Source organism: Delphinapterus leucas, chromosome 1, assembly GCF_059928025.1.
Source record: "Delphinapterus leucas isolate spDelLeu-1000000601 "Yukka" chromosome 1, BTC_Dleu_Yukka2, whole genome shotgun sequence".
Lineage (NCBI taxonomy): Eukaryota > Metazoa > Chordata > Mammalia > Artiodactyla > Monodontidae > Delphinapterus > Delphinapterus leucas.
Genome location: NC_143129.1, coordinates 59,163,435 through 59,180,921, shown reverse-complemented (window position 1 = coordinate 59,180,921; position 17,487 = coordinate 59,163,435). Strand labels below are relative to the sequence as shown.

Sequence of the window (17,487 nt, the reverse complement as noted above, 5' to 3'; positions counted from 1 at the left end):
CTGTGCTCCGCAACGGGAGAGACCACAGCAGGGAGAGGCCCGTGTACCGCAAAAAAAAAAAAAAAAAGGGCAGAAGACCTAAACAGACCTCTCTCCAAAGAAGACATACAGATGGCCAAGAGGCACATAAAAAGATGCTCAATATCACTAATTATTAGAGAAATGCAAATCAAAACTACAATGAGGTATCACCTCACACAGGTCAGAATAGCCATCATCAAAAAATCTACAAACAATAAATGCTGGAGAGGGTGTGGAGAAAAGGGAACCCTCCTGCACTGCTGGTGGGAATGTAAATTGATACAGCCACTATGGGAAACAGTATGGAAGTTCCTTAAAAAATTAAAAATAGAACTACCATATGACCCAGCAATAACACTACTGGGCATATACCCTGAAAAAACCATAATTCAAATAGACACATGTATCTCAATGTTCACTGCAGCTCTATTTACAATAGCCAGGACATGGAAACAACATAATGTCCAATGACAGATGAATGGATAAAGAAGATGTGGTACATATATATACAATGGAATATTACTCAGCCATAAAAAGGAATGAAATAGGGTCATTTGTAGAGTTGTAGATGGACCTAGAGTCTGTTATACAGAGTGAAGTAAGTCAGAAAGAGAAAAAAAATCATATAGTAAAGCATATATGTGGAATCTAGAAAAATGGTACAGGTGAACCTATTTGCAGGGCAAGAATAGAGACACAGACAAAGAGAATGGACATGTGGACACGGGGGAGAAGGGGAGGGTGGTACAAATTGGGAGATTGGGATTGACATACATACACTACCATGCGTAAAATCGATAGATAGTGGGAACCTGCTATAAAGCACAGGAAGCTCAGCTTGGTGCTCTGTGATGACCTAGATGGGTGGGATTAGGGGGGTGGGATGTCCAAGAGGGAGAGGATATATGTATACATATAGCTGATTCACTTTGCTGTATAGCAGAAACTAACACATCATTGTAAAGCAATTATCCTCCAATAAAAATAAATAAGTACATAAATAAATAAATATTTATTGAGTTCCTACTTGAGAACAAACTCTAGGCATGGTTAATGATCTTAACAGAGACATTGACTGATGCTGGAAGTTTAGGTTGGGAAAGTTTCAATAAAAGAAATATTGTGTCTAAGCTGATGTGCTAGTAGCCTGAAAATCATCCTGTTCATGACTCCTGACTCCAGTTGTATCAGGTTGACCATGAGGGACAAAATCCCACAATCCTTAATATTTACTGAATACTTACTACTGGACAGGCACTTAAAAACACTTTACATAAATTCACTAATTTAACTCTCACTAGAAACTTACTATCTAGGGTACCATTATGCCCCACCCCATTTTACAGAGTAGTAAACTGAGGCACAAGGTGAAGTAACATGCTCAAGGTCAAGTAGTTAGATGGTAGAGCAGAAATTTGACCCTGGGTGGTCTGACTCCAGAGTCTACATTTCCTGGAACGAGTCAGTCACCATGCTCCTTTCTAAGTGTTAGGGACATAATCATAGGCAAACAGAGAACAGAACTCTGCTCTCATGGAACTCACTGTCTAATGAGGTAAATAGATATTGAACAAGGCATTATAATAACAAACTGAGATAAATGTTCTGAAAGAAAGAAACATGGTACTATGAGGGCATCTAGCAGTGGCCCTGGACCCCTTCCGTACTGAGGAAGGACACTTGCTCTGAGATCTGCAGGCTGAGAGGAGTTAATCAGTGAAAGGGGTGGAATTGGAGAGTATTTGAGGTAGTGAGACTAACTAACACGTGCAAAGGCTCCGTGTTGGAAATGGAAATGGTGTGTTGGAGGAACTGAGAAAGGCAGTGAGGCTTCAGGAAATACAGAGATTGATGGGGAGTGTGGGCAAGAAGAGGCTGGTGAAGTGGGCAAGGGTCCCTCCATTTAAGTCCTAATATGCCTGTTACATATTTTGATCTTCATCACAAGAGGAATAGCAATTCATTAAAGAGTTGTAAGAAGAGGCGTTATGTGATCAGATTTCTGTGTTGAAAATAACAGTGCCTTTAACATGCCATGCATGTTAAATGAGGCAATAAATGAAAGTCCTTTCAGAAGGTGTAAAGTGCTACAGCATCAGTGATTTTAATTAAAGTAGGTCTAGGTCTCTACCCACTGTGGCTTTGAATCACCCTTTGAACATTGTGGGATTGTGTCAACTCATAGCCAACTTCATACAGCTGGAGTCAGGAGCCACAGTTAAGGTGATTTGAGGGGTACCACATGCCAGCTTGGCAACAGCATTTCTCTTATTAAAACTTGCACAACCTAAACTTCTAGCATCAGTCACCATCTCTGTTAATGTGCGTATGCTATAGGTCCGTTAGCTGTCCAACTGTTAATAGAAATTACTAGTTGATCAGATCACTTTAACTGGTGCCAGAGCCCCACAGAAGTGGTGCCCAAGAGAGTTAAATTCTGGTTGTGGAGGGGATGTAATAAGCCTTAGAGCAAGTGACGATATCAAGACCTCCAGGGAGCTTCATGAGGAGAAGAAGCAGCGAGAAGTGTGCTATTCGTGTAATGGATGTTGACTGAAAACAAACTCTTCCTAATTGACAGGGGCTCATTCTGCTGCACTGAAGAGGGACAATTCTTTACCAAAGAACTGGTCCATAACAACTCTAAAATATAGAATGAAGATTCTGACACATCTTTGGTAGGGAGGGAGTGATATAGCAATTAATTCTAAATCTGTAGCCTTCCTATGCACATCTTTGGTAGGGAGGGAGTGATATAGCAATTAATTCTAAATCTGTAGCCTTCCTATGCTAATCTTTCAGATGTGTACCAAAAAATATGAAGAGAGTAAGTTAGCCGATCAGCATTCTGAGGGCAGAGGTCACAGGTACTAAAGCACCTGGTACCATGTACATAAGCACCTGGTGCATTGCCATGTGTGTCTGGGGCTTTCACCAGTATCTCCTACTGGCTCTCTGACTTACAGACTATGTGGAATAATGGGATGCAATGCAGATTTCCGCCAGAGGCAGAGGTTGAGGAGTTCCTGGAAAGCAGATGCTCCTGTCCTGAGCCTTGAATTCTCCCCCTTCCCTGCTGAACTCCAGGTTGTTCTGTTTGACTCTCTTGCTCCCCCTTTCCCCATGGCGAGGGGAGGTCCCTGGAGCATCCCTCTGCAGACTCTGCTGGCCTCAGTGTCTCTTACCTTGGGCTTTGACATCATCCACCACTGGGCAAGGGGTCTTCACGATCACGTCACTTGGCCTGGAGCGTCGTCCTGTGTTGTCCACTCCCCACAGGGTGAACCTGGCAGGGAGGGGAGGGTAGCATTAACAGAGAGAACCTGCGGTCCAGCTGACAGCCAAGCCTTACTGGACGGGCGGGTTTGCCCCTGGCTGCTCTCGCCACCCTGCCATGTGCTTACTGCCATCACCAGGTCATAAAGTATGCAGTCTAGAGCATCTTGCTGCTTCCTGGTAGGTCTTGGGCTGTCATTTGCTGTCTTAAGGATATTACCTCATGGCGAGCATCACGGCATAGAGCATCACGGTTCTCAAAGTGGGGTCCCCAGACCAGTAGCATCACTGGGGAAGTTGATAGTAATGACCATTCTCATGCCCCATGCCAGACCTACTGAATCAGAAACTCTAGGGGTGGCGACAAAGATCTGTGCTATGACAAGTCTTCCAGGTGATTCTGATGCCAGTTCCATTCTGACAACCACCAAGCTGAGGGAAAGAGCATGTATCTGTGGAAACAGATGGTCTGAAGTGGGTCTGAAGCCTCCACTCCCTGCCATGTGGAGTTGTTAGTTAACTCCTCTGAGCTTTACTTTCCCTATTCTGTGAAATGGAGCTGATAATAAAACTGCTTGTAGGTCATTGCGATGATTAAGTGAGATAATAAAGCACAGGAAGACCTAGCGCAGTACCTGGAGCTCAATGACATTGCATAAATTATATTAATTCTGTTCTGTTCATCTTGTACCCAGTTGAGGCTTTTATGCCGAGCACTGAGGACTATTCTCCTCTTTAAGTCAGAAGTGAAAACACCAGAGCTGGGGGGTCCTGACGTGCCTGTGACTAGGGGCTCTATCTCCTGTATGCAGTTCCTTCTGACCCACTTAGATGCTCCCCGCCGTGGACCAGGAGTCCAGAGTGGAAACCTGGACCAGGAGTCCAGAGTGGAAACCTACCCCTGGCAACGAGAAGATGTGGTTTTAAGAGCCCCCTCCACCCTTCAACACACACACACACACACACACACACACACACACACACACATACACACATCAGGAAGAGGATGAAGACCCGGCCATCAAAGGCTGAATGTAAAATTTCCCCCTTGGGTGATGGAATTCGATGGAGAGGAAAGAGCGACGCCAGGTTCTGCTACTCAGACAGGAATTTGAATATAACCATGAAGGTAACCTCTGGTGTCGGTGCCCAGGACCTCTAACAACTAATCTAGTGAGTCTAAAGCAAATCATTAATGCTGCTTTTCTTGTCTCTTTCTCTTTTGCTGTGTCGCCATGGGAGGTTGCATTTATTGGCAAGTCTGGATTTTCTTTCCTCTTGGCAGAGCTACAGGGAGGAAGAGATGTGAAAAGAAGAAAGATGCCCCAAGACAGAGGGGCCAGGTACATGTTAAGGTAAATGAGCCTCAGACAGCTGAACCGATGAGGTAGAAAAGGAATGGAAATTGCCTAATGATTCCGTCAGGAAATATAAGTTTCTCTCAGCAGAGAAAAGACAGCCTTGCATCTACGACTGCCTCCCCACAGAGAAGCCCAGGAAACGGTCAGTGTTAAGAAGCTGTGTGTCCTGATGTGTTGTCTTCCCTCCCTCTGCCTTCTCCAGTCTCATGCTGGAATCACATCCCATGGATGTGCTGGCCCAGCTGGGTGCAGACCTGCCCGTGTGCTCCCGCGGGACCGCCCAGCCTCCTTGCTGTCAGTCAGACAAGGACCAGGTGCTTGGCTTTCTCATCTTATGTGCACAAGGTGTCTCTGTCCGTTCTACTGTCCTCTGCTTCTTGTCTTGCTACTTAGTTCGGATCTACCACCTTACCTAGTACTAAACCCCTCTCCCACCCTGATCCGAAATCCAGGGACTGGCTTCTCCCCCGTCACCATCCCTCCCCTCCCAGGTCTGAGTGAGCCCTTTGCATCCAGCCTCACACACTGGGCTGCCTGGACCCCGAGCAATGGCAGCCCCTGGAATTTTGCATCATTCCCCACCCCCCATATACACACCTGATCAGCCTTTTGCTACTATTTCTAGAAATGTGACTGAGGCCACCAAACCTGAAGCCAGCATGTCCGCTCTACCCTGTCTGGCACTGCTCCATTTCCCAGTCGTATCCCACAAGCCGGTCTCAGGCCAGGTCTCAACTCCCTCCTCTGCCCTTCTGCTCCAGACCACCTTGAGCTGTTTCTCAGAGATGGGCCCAGAGGTACCCAGGGCAGACTGCAGACCTGCACCTCTTGATCAGGGGTTCCCAGATGGGTGAATTCCTCCTCACCCTCATGTACCCTTCATGGAGCAGGAATCTCTCTCACTGGAGATCCTGACGACAGGGCCCCTGACGTGTAGGAAGTCCGTCTCCCTGCTCAGAGGTGGGTCGCTTGATCTTTGTTGCAGACTCTGCCCTGATCCCACTTCTGGCTGCCCCTTCTCATCAGAGTCAGGAGATAGGAAGCCCTGTTTGTTGCCCAGGCACTGGCAAAGTCACAGGGCTGCTAGTGTGAGCCAGGCCCAGGGACACGGTTCTCACCTCTGTGCTCTCTTCCTTCACTGGTCCCTCCACAACTGGGTGACTGAGCCCACACTCCTGAGCCCGCCCCCCCGCCCCCGAGATCCAGACTGCCTGCTGTCCTGTCCTCTGTAAGACGGCCCTGCTTCATCTTTTCCCATCCGCCTCCCAGGGCCCCGAGCATCGCCTTGGGACTCCAGGTCAGGGCTGGCATCTTGCTACATGGGCTACATGATGCTGTCTGCCTGGATATTTACAAGCTTAGGGGTCACCTGCCCTAGGCTGTCTATGGTAGGTTCCAGCCACCTTTTGTAGTGCACCCTTATTTAACCTTGAACCTTTAATTTTTAGCAACTTCCCTGGAGAAATTCCCTGAGAAATGTCCTAAGCTTCAGGTACCAAAGTGGCTGTCAGATGGACGCTCTCTCTCAGTGCCTGGGATGCAGTTAATCCTCACCCCTTCCCGCTTGTCCCACTCCTCAGAGTTTGCTTTGTGCTCAATCCTGCTGTGAGTTCCCACTAACTCTATTGGATCTTGGGCTGGGATGAAATTGTGTATGCTGTAATTAATTCTCATTATTCTCACCGGGCAATTAGTAAAAAAATTTAGGGTCCTAAGTCCTTACCATTTTTAATAGCAAAGCCCTTACCTTTATTAGGAAACAAAAGTCTTCCCACATCCTTCTAAGTAGAGAGGATGCCTGACCTAAAAAACCATCCTCAGCGGTCCTGGCTCCCTCGGTCCTGGAGGGACCCTGAGGAGTAGTCAGATTATTTTTACTACTGAAGCAAGCCTGGGGAACACTCTACACGTTTCATGTGGAAATGTTGTGTGCAGTTATTTCAGGAAGGTCCTCCGTTTATAGTCAGCAGCAGCATTTCCACCCTGGACACTCATAGGATAGTAAGAGGATTATAGCCGGAATTACTGGACAGAAGAGATAAGCCCTGCTCCCAATCCAGAGGGATAATGTGTAAGTCCATTCACTGTCTCGTCCAAAGCTCCCAGACCCTTTCCACCTCTGCCTGGCTGCTGGGACTGTTTAGCCTGTTGTTAGAGCCTGTGTGACGACATGTATATTGTGTGTGTGTGCGTGCGTGCGTGCGTGTGAACCAACGCAGCCCTGCTCTGGCTCCAGGGCTGATGTTTTAAAGGACTGAAACTTGAAGTGCATGGAGTATCCTTGGGCCTCCTGCCAGGGGCTGACTGTCTCTGTCTGCGACTTTCACACTTGCCCCCTCCAGGTGTGGTGGTTTCTACGGATGGCTCCAAATCCACTCCCTTTTTCTGAATTATCTGTTCGTTGTCTCATGTCCCCTAAGGCAGCGGCTCTGCTGTGAGGGCACGCTGCGGTGGGGTGTGGTAGGCTACAAGGCCAGGGAGTCACTTCCCCACTCTGGCCTCAGTTTCCTCATCTGTAAAATGAAGATAGAGTACCGGACACACTTTAAGATCTCTTTCAACCAGGATTCTTAACTGTTTTTGTACAGTCGACCCTTCTCAGAATAATGCTTTTCCAATGCATCAAAGTGCATAGGATGGCAAAGTAAGCCATCTATACTGAAAGGCCATTCTGCCTCCGTGGACCCCAGGTGAAGAGCCAGCTAGCTCTATGCTTTCACTTGAGTTATAAGATCATGCTCGATCCTTCCAGTAGCCTGGACTGGCTGGGGAGTGAGACGCAGATAAGAGAATGCAAACCTTGATTCAATTCTTAACCACCCGCCACACCCAGACAACAAGCTGTGTGATTCTGAGGAAGTTACTCAGCGTTGCTGAACCTCAGTTTCCTCATCTATAAAATGGGAACAATAACCCTAATCTCACAGGGTCGGGGGTGGTGGTTCCCAGAAGCACCTACACGTAGTGAACCCTCCATAAATGAAGGCTGCCTTCCTCCATATTACAGATAAGAAAACTTAGTTGCAGAAACGTTCAGTGTTCTGCTTAATCACTTAGTGGTTAGAAACAAAATCAGGTTTGGGGCCCATGTGTTCTCAACTCTTAACGCAGGGCTCCTGTCCTTGCACCAGGGACTGAAGCTCTGGTCCACTCGATGGCTCTGCAAGGAGGAACGTCTCTCCCAGGCCCGCCTGCATGCTCTCTGCACATGATCTGCAGCGCCACCTAGTGGAGGTTGGCTGTTTTTCCCTCTGCCCAGTGCACTGTCTCTTAATTTCTTCAGCAATCAATCTTGACAGAACGTTTGTGTTTTACAAGACTTAAGAGGGAGACACTAGAAGCTCACCTAGGATAGCAGAGTGGGAGAAGCCATCGGCCTCGGGTCTCTGTGAAATGTAGCCAGACCAAGGCCCATATGAGGAGGGTCCCAGAGTGGGTAAGGGCTGGCACTCCTAACGGACAACCATGCCAGCCTCGTGCTTGTAGGAACTTTGAAATTCCTAATTAACGTTTGTTACTTAGTGACAGGAATTAGTGGGCCCTCATTATAAATGGTAATTCCAGTTTCACTGAGGTTGAGGCATTTACAGCAGGTTAGGTGTTCCATGTTCCCAAATCTTTGTTCGTTTTACATGTTCCCCTCCTAATGAAGGGCCAGACTGCCCAAATCTCAGGCCATCTGATGAGAATCCTAAGTAGATTTTCCTTTGTCCTACTATTACCATTTATGTCTCTCTATATTTTCCAGCCCCTCCAGAATACCACTTGTCTTTATGTGTTTTACTTTCATCAGCCTGGCCCCTTGGTCACATCTCCTTCCCGTACTGAAGGTATTCAGCCTGAGCATCTAAGTTCATCTTGCAATCCACGCCACTCACATTTCCAGTGCTTTTCATCTTTGAACTCTTCCACTACGGAAATGGAAATGATTTATTCCAGAAACCTTGACTCTGTTCCCATGACCTCATCTGTAAACTGTTAAATGTTTTTCATACTGATGGGGTCAAAGAGTCGCAGAACTACATCGCTATGAATTCTGCCTTCACCCCCCGCCTGCGCAATTTTCCCGTCATGACTTAAGATTCCATCACTCTCTCTCCTCTCTTGGTATCTTTTATGTCTGTTTCGCGAATACTTTACTGTTGTTCCCAGAGCACCGAGGGAAACGGGGAAGAGCTACCAGAAAGAATAGAGCTGTTCCAAGTGCCACAATACAGGAGCTCGCTGTACTTTCTTTGAAGAAAGACCATCTCTCACCTCTGTAAACTATCTATTTCAATGCCACTAGAGCAGAATTCTTGGTATTCTACTCCTTTCCTCCAAAACAAAATTAATCATCTCCTCTGACTTAACAGCATTCACTCTAGTTTCCCAAGCTCGCCTTCTTCTGTCCCCTTTATTCACTACCTGCTTCTACCCTGTTGTCTACTCGCCGCTCACCCAGAGTGCCTTTTCCAACGTTATGCTTCCTACTGAAATTCTACACAACCTAATTCAGATGACGTCCTCTCTAGTTAGAAAGAATCACCTCTTTCTTTTCTACAACAGGTTCCTTGCTCTTTTACATCTAGCTTTAATTTCAATCGGCCTGATGTTAACGTTAGTTGTTTATATGTTGCAAACTAGGATGGGACTATATTATCTTTCTTGGTCCTCCCCCTCCAATACCGAGAAGATTCTCTATAATGCTGATTGAGACAAGGCTTGAGACACTCATGTTTTTCGAAGTCTCTAAAGGAACTCAAGCAGCTAAAAGGAACCAGCTAAAAGTCTGGGGGCATTCAGGGTAAGGAATAACTAGACAGGTGTCTGTCACTCACATGTAGATGGTGTCAGGTTCCAGGCATTGTATGATCAGAGAGATGGTGGTGAGCTGCTTGTCCGGGACCTGAGAGGGCATCGCACAAGGAGACTTCGCTCCGGAGATGATGTCGTCAACAAAGCTCAGCACCGTTTCTGCCCAGAGGGGAAGGAATGGAAAAAGCATGAGAAACAGGGATGGCCAAGCAACACCTGGTTGGGACTGACTCCGTTAGAACTTAACATTAAAATCACTCGGTCCCTGGTCTTCTCAAATTCCTAGTAGGGCAAGGAGACCCAGAAGGAATGGTCTTTTCTGTTTCATACTTAATCAGTTTGGAGCCATCTGTCCAGAGTTAGCTGAGACAACCAAGGCAAGATATACATAGCACATCTGCAAGCTCTTTTATGACATGTTCTTGGCTTGGCCAGAAAACAGCTGTTCTGGTCAATGGTCATTACCAGACCTTTGCAGTACCTGTGCGCATCAGGAAAGAGCCTCGGAAGAAGCCGTAGCCAGCGCTCCATGCCCAAAGGCAGTGCATATGTTTCCAAGCCACAGTGGTAGTTTCACCAGAAGCTATTTACCCTGCACTAGACTGTGGATGCTACCACCCTGCTGGTGCCCATACTCATGCGTCAGTTTTAGGAATGATTTATGTTCACCTTTCCCTATGTATAGACAGTGAAATACTAAGGCATGAAACATTTTTCATGGGGTGTTTCCACTCCTTTAAGACGTCTCTCTTCTAGCTGTACCTGGCAAAAGCAAGGTTTGCTTTAGGATAAGACATGGGGTAATAAGCACATCTGTTTCTACATGCTTTTGCCTGGATGGGGTGGGGAGTTGGGGTTATTAGCAAAGAAACTTTTTCTGTAATCATGGCAGTGGTTAACACAGAATTGTTTCCTAATTATGGGCTAGGATAACTAGTGTACTGTATTGTTGTTTCTTTGTGTGCCTAGAGACAATGAAATGGACACCTCTTTCATAAACAAAAACAAAATTAAAACAAGACTTTGCCAGATGCTCACCATGCAAAAACTCTCAAATGGAAAGGATAGCTGCTGCTGCTTCTCCCTGCTCCTCCTACGTTGCCTGGGGACTCAGGGCAAAGCCAGGAGGCAGGACATTTTCCTTTTCTTTTCTTTTTGCCACCCTGGATCAAGATGAGCCTGTGAAGTGGGAGATGCTCACCTGTCTCCACCTTGGAATGGTCCATCCTGTCAGTGACCTTTTCTTGACGGATGAGGTAATCTACAATCTGCACGCCGATTGGAGGCTCTGAGTGTTCCCATTCCAGGACCACGAGGGTGCTGCTGGGCTCATGAACCGTGGAGAGTCTGAGCCTGAGTGCAGACAGCAAGAAACATGAAATGGGGGCCCAGCCCCAATACCACTACTGGCCACCTTCTCAATTATTATTATAGCGTAAACTCTTCTTTCTAACCTTTCTTAACCAACCACTAGGATGATTTCTTTGAGGGTGTGTCTCCTTCACTGTAAAATAAAAATTCTTGAAGATCCTTAAAGTCTATATTTTGTTCATCTAAGTGCCTGTCACAAATTGGGAACTCAACATATATTTGTAAATAAATAAATAAGCAGGTGAGTCAAAGATGAAGGAATGCCTGCATTTTACAGGGTTAGTGGATAGGGCCTTTGGAGTAGCACTTTATAGGGCTTGAAAATGTAATTTCTGGGTTTGCTCTTGAAAAATAAGAAAATGTGCCTATAATGCTCATACCAAGGCCCACTAAAGGTGATGTCTGGGAGAGCTCTGCATTAAGAAGGACAGTCAGCTCAGCTTCAAGAACATTACAGGATTGCCCTGCTGGCGGAACCCTGGTTTCCCCTCTTGCTACGGGTACTAACACGTGCTCAGTTTGCAGGTAATGCTCATAGGGGGCTTTACTGGGCCAGAGAAAGTTGGACACATGTCAAGTTCTCCTCAGGGCATTGTCCTACGTCTGCACACTCAGGTTCTGATTTCAGTTTCTGTCTTTACTCTTGGGTTTCTATGAATATCCTGATTCCAGACTCTAGTCTTGCCTTGCTTTTCCCAATTCATTGTCTCCTTGTGTCATGTAAATTGTCCATTTTGACCACTCTGCCATCTCATAACTCTTTATACTTGTAGAGACTCAATAAACACTATTGTAGAGACTTGTAGAGACTCAATAAACACTATTGTAGAGACTCAAACACTATTAACATTCATTGGCATGGATCTTCCAATGATCCAAGAGGTTTCAATTCTCTGCCTTGTTCTGACATCATGTGTGTGTGTTAGGTTTCCCACTTGCTTCTTGTCCCCTGTTTCTTCCTAGACCACTGGCTTTAGGGAGTTTTCCCTGTTCATCTCACACCAGCCTCCCTCCCTTACATGAGTCTCTGCCATTCATTCCCAACCTTTGCTCCCATATCTCATGACCACCCATAATCCTGGTGCTCTAGCCTCCACTCAGCTCACCAGATGTGTCATTGGTCTCAAGGATCCCCAGGCAAGGTACTGTGGATGGATCCCATCAAAGCAATGTTCAATTTCAATTCAACAAATATTTATTAAGCACCCACTACTTACAAGAATGTGCTCGGTGCTGAAGGTGCACTGGTGCAAAAGCCAACTCCAGCCCCTTCTCTTATGGAGTGGTCACCAGACCAACATACAAATTATGCATGTGATTGTAATAATGTGTGATAAGAACTTTAACAAGACATCATGGGAAGCTGTGGGAGCAACAGTGAGGAATTCAACTGGTGGGAGAATAACACAAACCACATGCTCTTTAGTGGCTTACTATGAAGGAGTGCATAGTTTGCATATGACATTAAAGATGGAACAGACCCAAAACAGTGCAGGTATTCGTTAATTAGAATAATATGCAGAGGGCTATTTTGAAGAAAAAAGCATTAGGAAGCTTAAGTAACTAAGCCTTACTGAGAACTCAGATTCCGTGAAAACATGGACTGAGGCTGGCCTCTACTGAGAAATAGGAGTGTGTATGACTTAAACAGGCTAGTGTAAAACTAGAGTGCATTCCTATATCCAACTACTGATAAAAATTCAAGAAATTACGGTTTGCTGCTGGAAGAAGTGACTAGAGTTGACAAGAAAAGTGAAGTCCTTTGTAGATGTTCCTGTTTATGGAAATTTAGCCCAATTAGATCTCTTTTGCTATGACATTTAGTAAATGCAGATTTTGAAATGAAATCAGCCCTAGGACACCAATGGCTAGATCTGGCATCCACCTGATTTAGTGTTGTGTGTCAAAGGTAGCTCTCTTAGCTGGTGAATCAGGCTAGAAGCACCATCTTCTAGAGTTCCCTTTCTGCCAAAGGAAAGACCTTTTACTAATAATGAGCTTGACTCTCTTTTGAGCTGAGAGGTCTAAGTCATGGCTGTAAAGAGCAAGAAGCCAATGGCTGGCGTGTCTAAAATGGCCCACATAGAGAAGGCCTGTAGACAAAAGAAGACATTGGCTTGTGATGACCCTGTACCACTGTGTTCTCCTCTTTCTCAATGTTCTTCCTGCTCAGTCCTGGCCCTTTAAGGCCCACCCACACTTTCACGGAACAGACCAGATAGCAGTATGCACACAGACCAGCCTCTCACTTGCTGGTTTCCTCCTGCCATTTTGCTCCTGCTTACTCAGCCCTCCAGTTACTGAGTCAGGATCCTCCCTTTGGGCTCTCTTTGCCTTACCAATCCAGGCTCCTCCAGCTCGTCCTACCATCCCTCTTTATTAGACACAACATTTCTGTGCTTCACTCCCATGGCAGATGCCACATTCGAGGCCAACAGGGTTTCCTGCCCTTTACATGAGTTCAGCCAGTTCTGTTCAGCCTTTCTCTGAGTGTATGAAAACTGGACATGTTCATTTTCAGCCACCTTTGCAGCCCTTTGTACTTTGTTCACCCCTCAAATGCAGATGCCCCTTAATGCACATCCCTGACCCTCTGCTCTTCCCAGATGACAGTCATTCTGGAGCATCCTTTCTCATAGCTGTGGTTCCATTTCTCATTTCTTTGGGGCTGAGTTCAATCTTCTTATCTCGAGCGTTTACTTTGTTATAGGGCTCCAGATCATCTTTCCTCATGACCGCTGACTATTTCTATACGACTGCCCCACTATAATTCTCAGGCAGGTCCAAAGGGAACCAACCTCCTCCTCGAACCTGCTTATCCTGGGACGCTTCTTTTCTCAGCTGTAGCCTATTCATCGTCCCAGCCACTGAGGTCATCGTCCCAGCCACTGAGGTCATAAGTCTTAAGTCCATTCTCCACTTTTCCTTCCTTCTCACTCCCACAGTCAATCAGTCACCAAACCCTGTTGGTTCTACCCAAAGTCATCTCTGAGTTGTAGCCTCTGTGTACTATACTATTATGGTTAAGATCACGGTCTCTTACCTATGGCCCTGCTTCCTGCTCTACGACCATGGAAAAACTATTCAGTCCATCGGAATCCATTTCCCTGTCTGTTAAAGGTGGTGGTGGTGGTGATAACAGTACCTAACTGCTTCACACTGTGCCCGACACCCAGTAAGTGTGTTGCTGTCCTGGGTCTTATTACTGACTTCTATCTTCCTCCACGGCAACAATACATTTACCCCTCTTTTCTTCTAGCCATGCTGTCCTGCTTTCTCCACCTTTGGGGAGAAATTCAAGTGCTATGTCCTTTATGAAGCCTTCACTATTCTTCAAATTCAGACTCGACTATTCCCTTTTCACACTGTCTTTAAATGTCTCATATAACTCTTATCCTACCATCTCTGCTACTGTTAAATTGGTTCACTTGCCTCCCTAGAAGACTGAAAGCGCCCCTAAGGCAGGTACTGCACCATATTTTTCTTTCTGTTCCCCAGGACCCAGCCCATTGCTTGGAAAAGAGTAGACACTCTTTAACATATGTTTGCAGAATAATGGCGAGGCACACAAGCAAGAGAAAGGCCGAGAAAGGGAATCATACACGGGCTGTGGGAGAGGCGCACAGGCAGGGAGTCCATCAGTTCCGAAAGCGGTGGGGTCACATCGACACCAGTCCTCGATGACATCTCCGGTCCCGGAGCACCAGAGGGAGCTCATGGTGGCCTCCAGCAAGAGCTGCAAGAGAGGGCAGAGAAAAGAGTAAGCATCAGGGAGCCAGGGCTGGGTCCCCAGAGTAATGAGACAGAGCATCAGGGCTCTGCTTGGCCCTAAATAACTCTAGTCAGCAGCCTGTAGCACCACGTCTCCATTTACTTCTACCCCAGAAGAGTGTTTCTGGGACGACTGGACCCTGTAGGACCCGTAGGGTGTCTCTGTCTCATTAGCATAATAGTTCATCCCTGTGGTTGAGGGCTGTCATCTTGGAATCAAGTCTGATTCCACCTCGCCTCTCCCTCCCTCCCATTCCGCACCATCACTCCACACCTAGGGCTCTAGAGCCATGACCTCTTCCCCATACGCTCAGCAGGGCCAGTCTTGACCACTCTCCCCCGGGCCAGAGGCACTCAGCCTTTTCTCAGCTGCCTCTCTGAACATCCTTCTCTGCCCTCTTCACGCTGCCCCAGTATCTCCTCTGCGTTCCTTCAGCATGCCTTGTATCTCACTTACAACATTTATGCAGTTCTGCTTTCGGTTGTGATTATGCATTAGACCTCTCTTTCCTCGTAGTAGGCAGAAACCACGTGACACATAGGCTAAGAGCCGTGCTCTGGGGCAGTCCCTCTAGGTGAGAACTCCAGCTCTGCCAACCACTGCCATGTGACCTTGGGCAAATTACATAAACTCAGGCTCCTCAATGGTAAAGTGGGATAAAAACAGCACTTTCCTTATAAGGATGCTGTGACAGTTAGATGAATAAATACATGCCAAAGGGCATGGCATAGTGCCTATGCTATGCACACATTAGCTGCATATAAATAGTACATGTCGGTCATCAATAAATAACAGCAATTGTTATTGTCTTTGAATGACAGGGTTGCGTCTTGTGTGGAAGCTTGTTAATAACATAGAACCTGGAGTAAGTCTTTACATACAGTGGTTTCACAGCAGATATTCACTATTCAATTAAAGGACAACAAGATAAAATTAGATCACTGAGGGAACAGAACTTATGAGAGGGGCAAGTCCCTGGTGAGGAACTGGGTCCTGACAGGCACTGAGCCCTGTGTGAGGCCCTGCTGCCTCAACCCCAGCCCAGGGTGGGGGAGAGCCTGAGACAGCTGCAGGGCAAGCTCAGGGCTTTCTCTCCAGGTCAACTCAACCTCTGCAGCCTCTGCTTTTCCTTTGATTCTCTTCCCTCTGTTTCATCCTCACCACACCCACACATAATGGATAAATTAGAGAAATGAAACAGCTATCCTGGAAAGTTTTAGGCCAAACAATTAAAAGAAAGAAAAAAAGAGAAGAGGATAAAGAAGAGATAATCCTACAAAATACAACATGTTCAAGTCCAAAGCCAGTATCCTATGTCCCATCCATCCCAGGTTAGAAGAGATGACATAAAGTCCATACTGACCCCCCTCCTTGGATTGGGAGCCTCAAGGGAGCAGGGATTCTCTGTTATCACTATGATTTGTGTAGAGCTTTAGAATTTACAAAGCCCTTAATTTATTTTTTTCCCTATTTTTTTTAAACATCTTTATTGGAGTATAATTGCTTTACAATGGTGTGTTAGTTTCTGCTGGATAACAAAGTGAATCAGCTATACGTATACATATATCCCCATATCTCCTCCCTCTTGCATCTCCCTCCCACCCTCCCTATACCACCCCTCTACGTGGTCACAAAGCACTGAGCTGATCTCCCTGTGCTATGTGGTGGCTTCCCACTAGCTATCGATTTTACATTTGGTAGTGTATATATGCCCATGCCACTCTCTCACTTCGTCCCAGCTTACACTTCCCCCTCCCCATGTCCTCAAGTCCATTCTCTATATCTGCAGCTTTATTCCTGTCCTGCCCCTAGGTTCATCAGAACCAATTTTTATTTTAAATTTCATATATATTTGTTAGCATACAGTATTTGTTTTTCTCTTTCTGACTTACTTCACTCTGTATGACAGACTCTAGGTCCATCCACCTCACTACAAATAACTCAATCTTGTTTTCTTTTTATGGCTGAGTAATACTCCATTGCATACAGGTGTCACATCTTCTTTATCCATTCATCTGTCAATGGACACTTAGGTTGCTTCCATGTCTTGGCTATTGTAAATAGAGCTGCAATGAACGCTGTGGTACATGATTCTTTTTGAATTATGGCTTTCTCAGGGTATATGCCCAGTAGTGGGATTGCTGGGTCGTATGGTAGTTCTATTTTTTGTTTTTTAAGGAACCTCCATACTGTTCTCCATAGTGGCTGTATCAATTTACATTCCCACCAGCAGTGCAGGAGGGTTCCCTTTTCTCCACACCCTCTCCAGCATTTATTGTTTGTAGATTTTTTGATGATGGCCATTCTGACTGGCGTGAGATGATACCTCATCAGAGTTTTGATTTGCATTTCTCTAATGATTAGTGATGTTGAGCGTCCTTTCATGTGTTTATTGGCAATCTGTATATCTTCTGTGGAGAAATGTCTACTTAGGTCTTCTGCCCATTTTTGGATTGGGTTGTTTGTTATTTTGTTATTGAGCTGCATGAGCTGCTTATAAATTGTGGAGATTAATCCTTTGTCAGTTGCTTCAACATTTTCTCCCATTCTGAGGGTTGTCTTTTTGTCTCATTTATGGCTTCCTTTGCTGTGCAAAAGCTTTTAAGTTTCATTAGGTCCCATTTGTTTATTTTTGTTATTATTTCCATTTCTCTAGGAGGTGGGTCAAAAAGGATCTTGCTGTGATGTATGTCATAGAGTGTTCTGCCTATGTTTTCCTCTAAGAGTTTTATAGTGTCTGACCTTACATTTAGGTCTTTAATCCATTTTGAGTTTATTTTTGTGTATGGTGTTAGGGAGTGTCCTAATTTCATTCTTTTTCATGTAGCTGTCCAGTTTTCCCAGCACCATTTATTGAAGAGGCTGTCTTTTCTCCATTGTATACTCTTG

General features: G+C 45.8%; 1 protein-coding gene across 1 annotated transcript in view; it reads right to left on the bottom strand.

Moving 5' to 3' along the window:
* Positions 1-17,487, bottom strand: part of ASTN1 (astrotactin 1) — a 163,783-nt gene that overhangs the window by 14,183 nt on the left and 132,113 nt on the right. Inside the window, exons 15-18 of the mRNA XM_089901297.1 lie at positions 14,429-14,562; positions 10,657-10,808; positions 9,479-9,614; positions 3,207-3,307 (exon numbers count right to left, since the gene is read on the bottom strand). Of these exons, the coding sequence (XP_089757423.1) occupies positions 3,207-3,307; positions 9,479-9,614; positions 10,657-10,808; positions 14,429-14,562 (523 nt within the window). The remainder of the gene's footprint in view (positions 1-3,206; positions 3,308-9,478; positions 9,615-10,656; positions 10,809-14,428; positions 14,563-17,487) is intronic.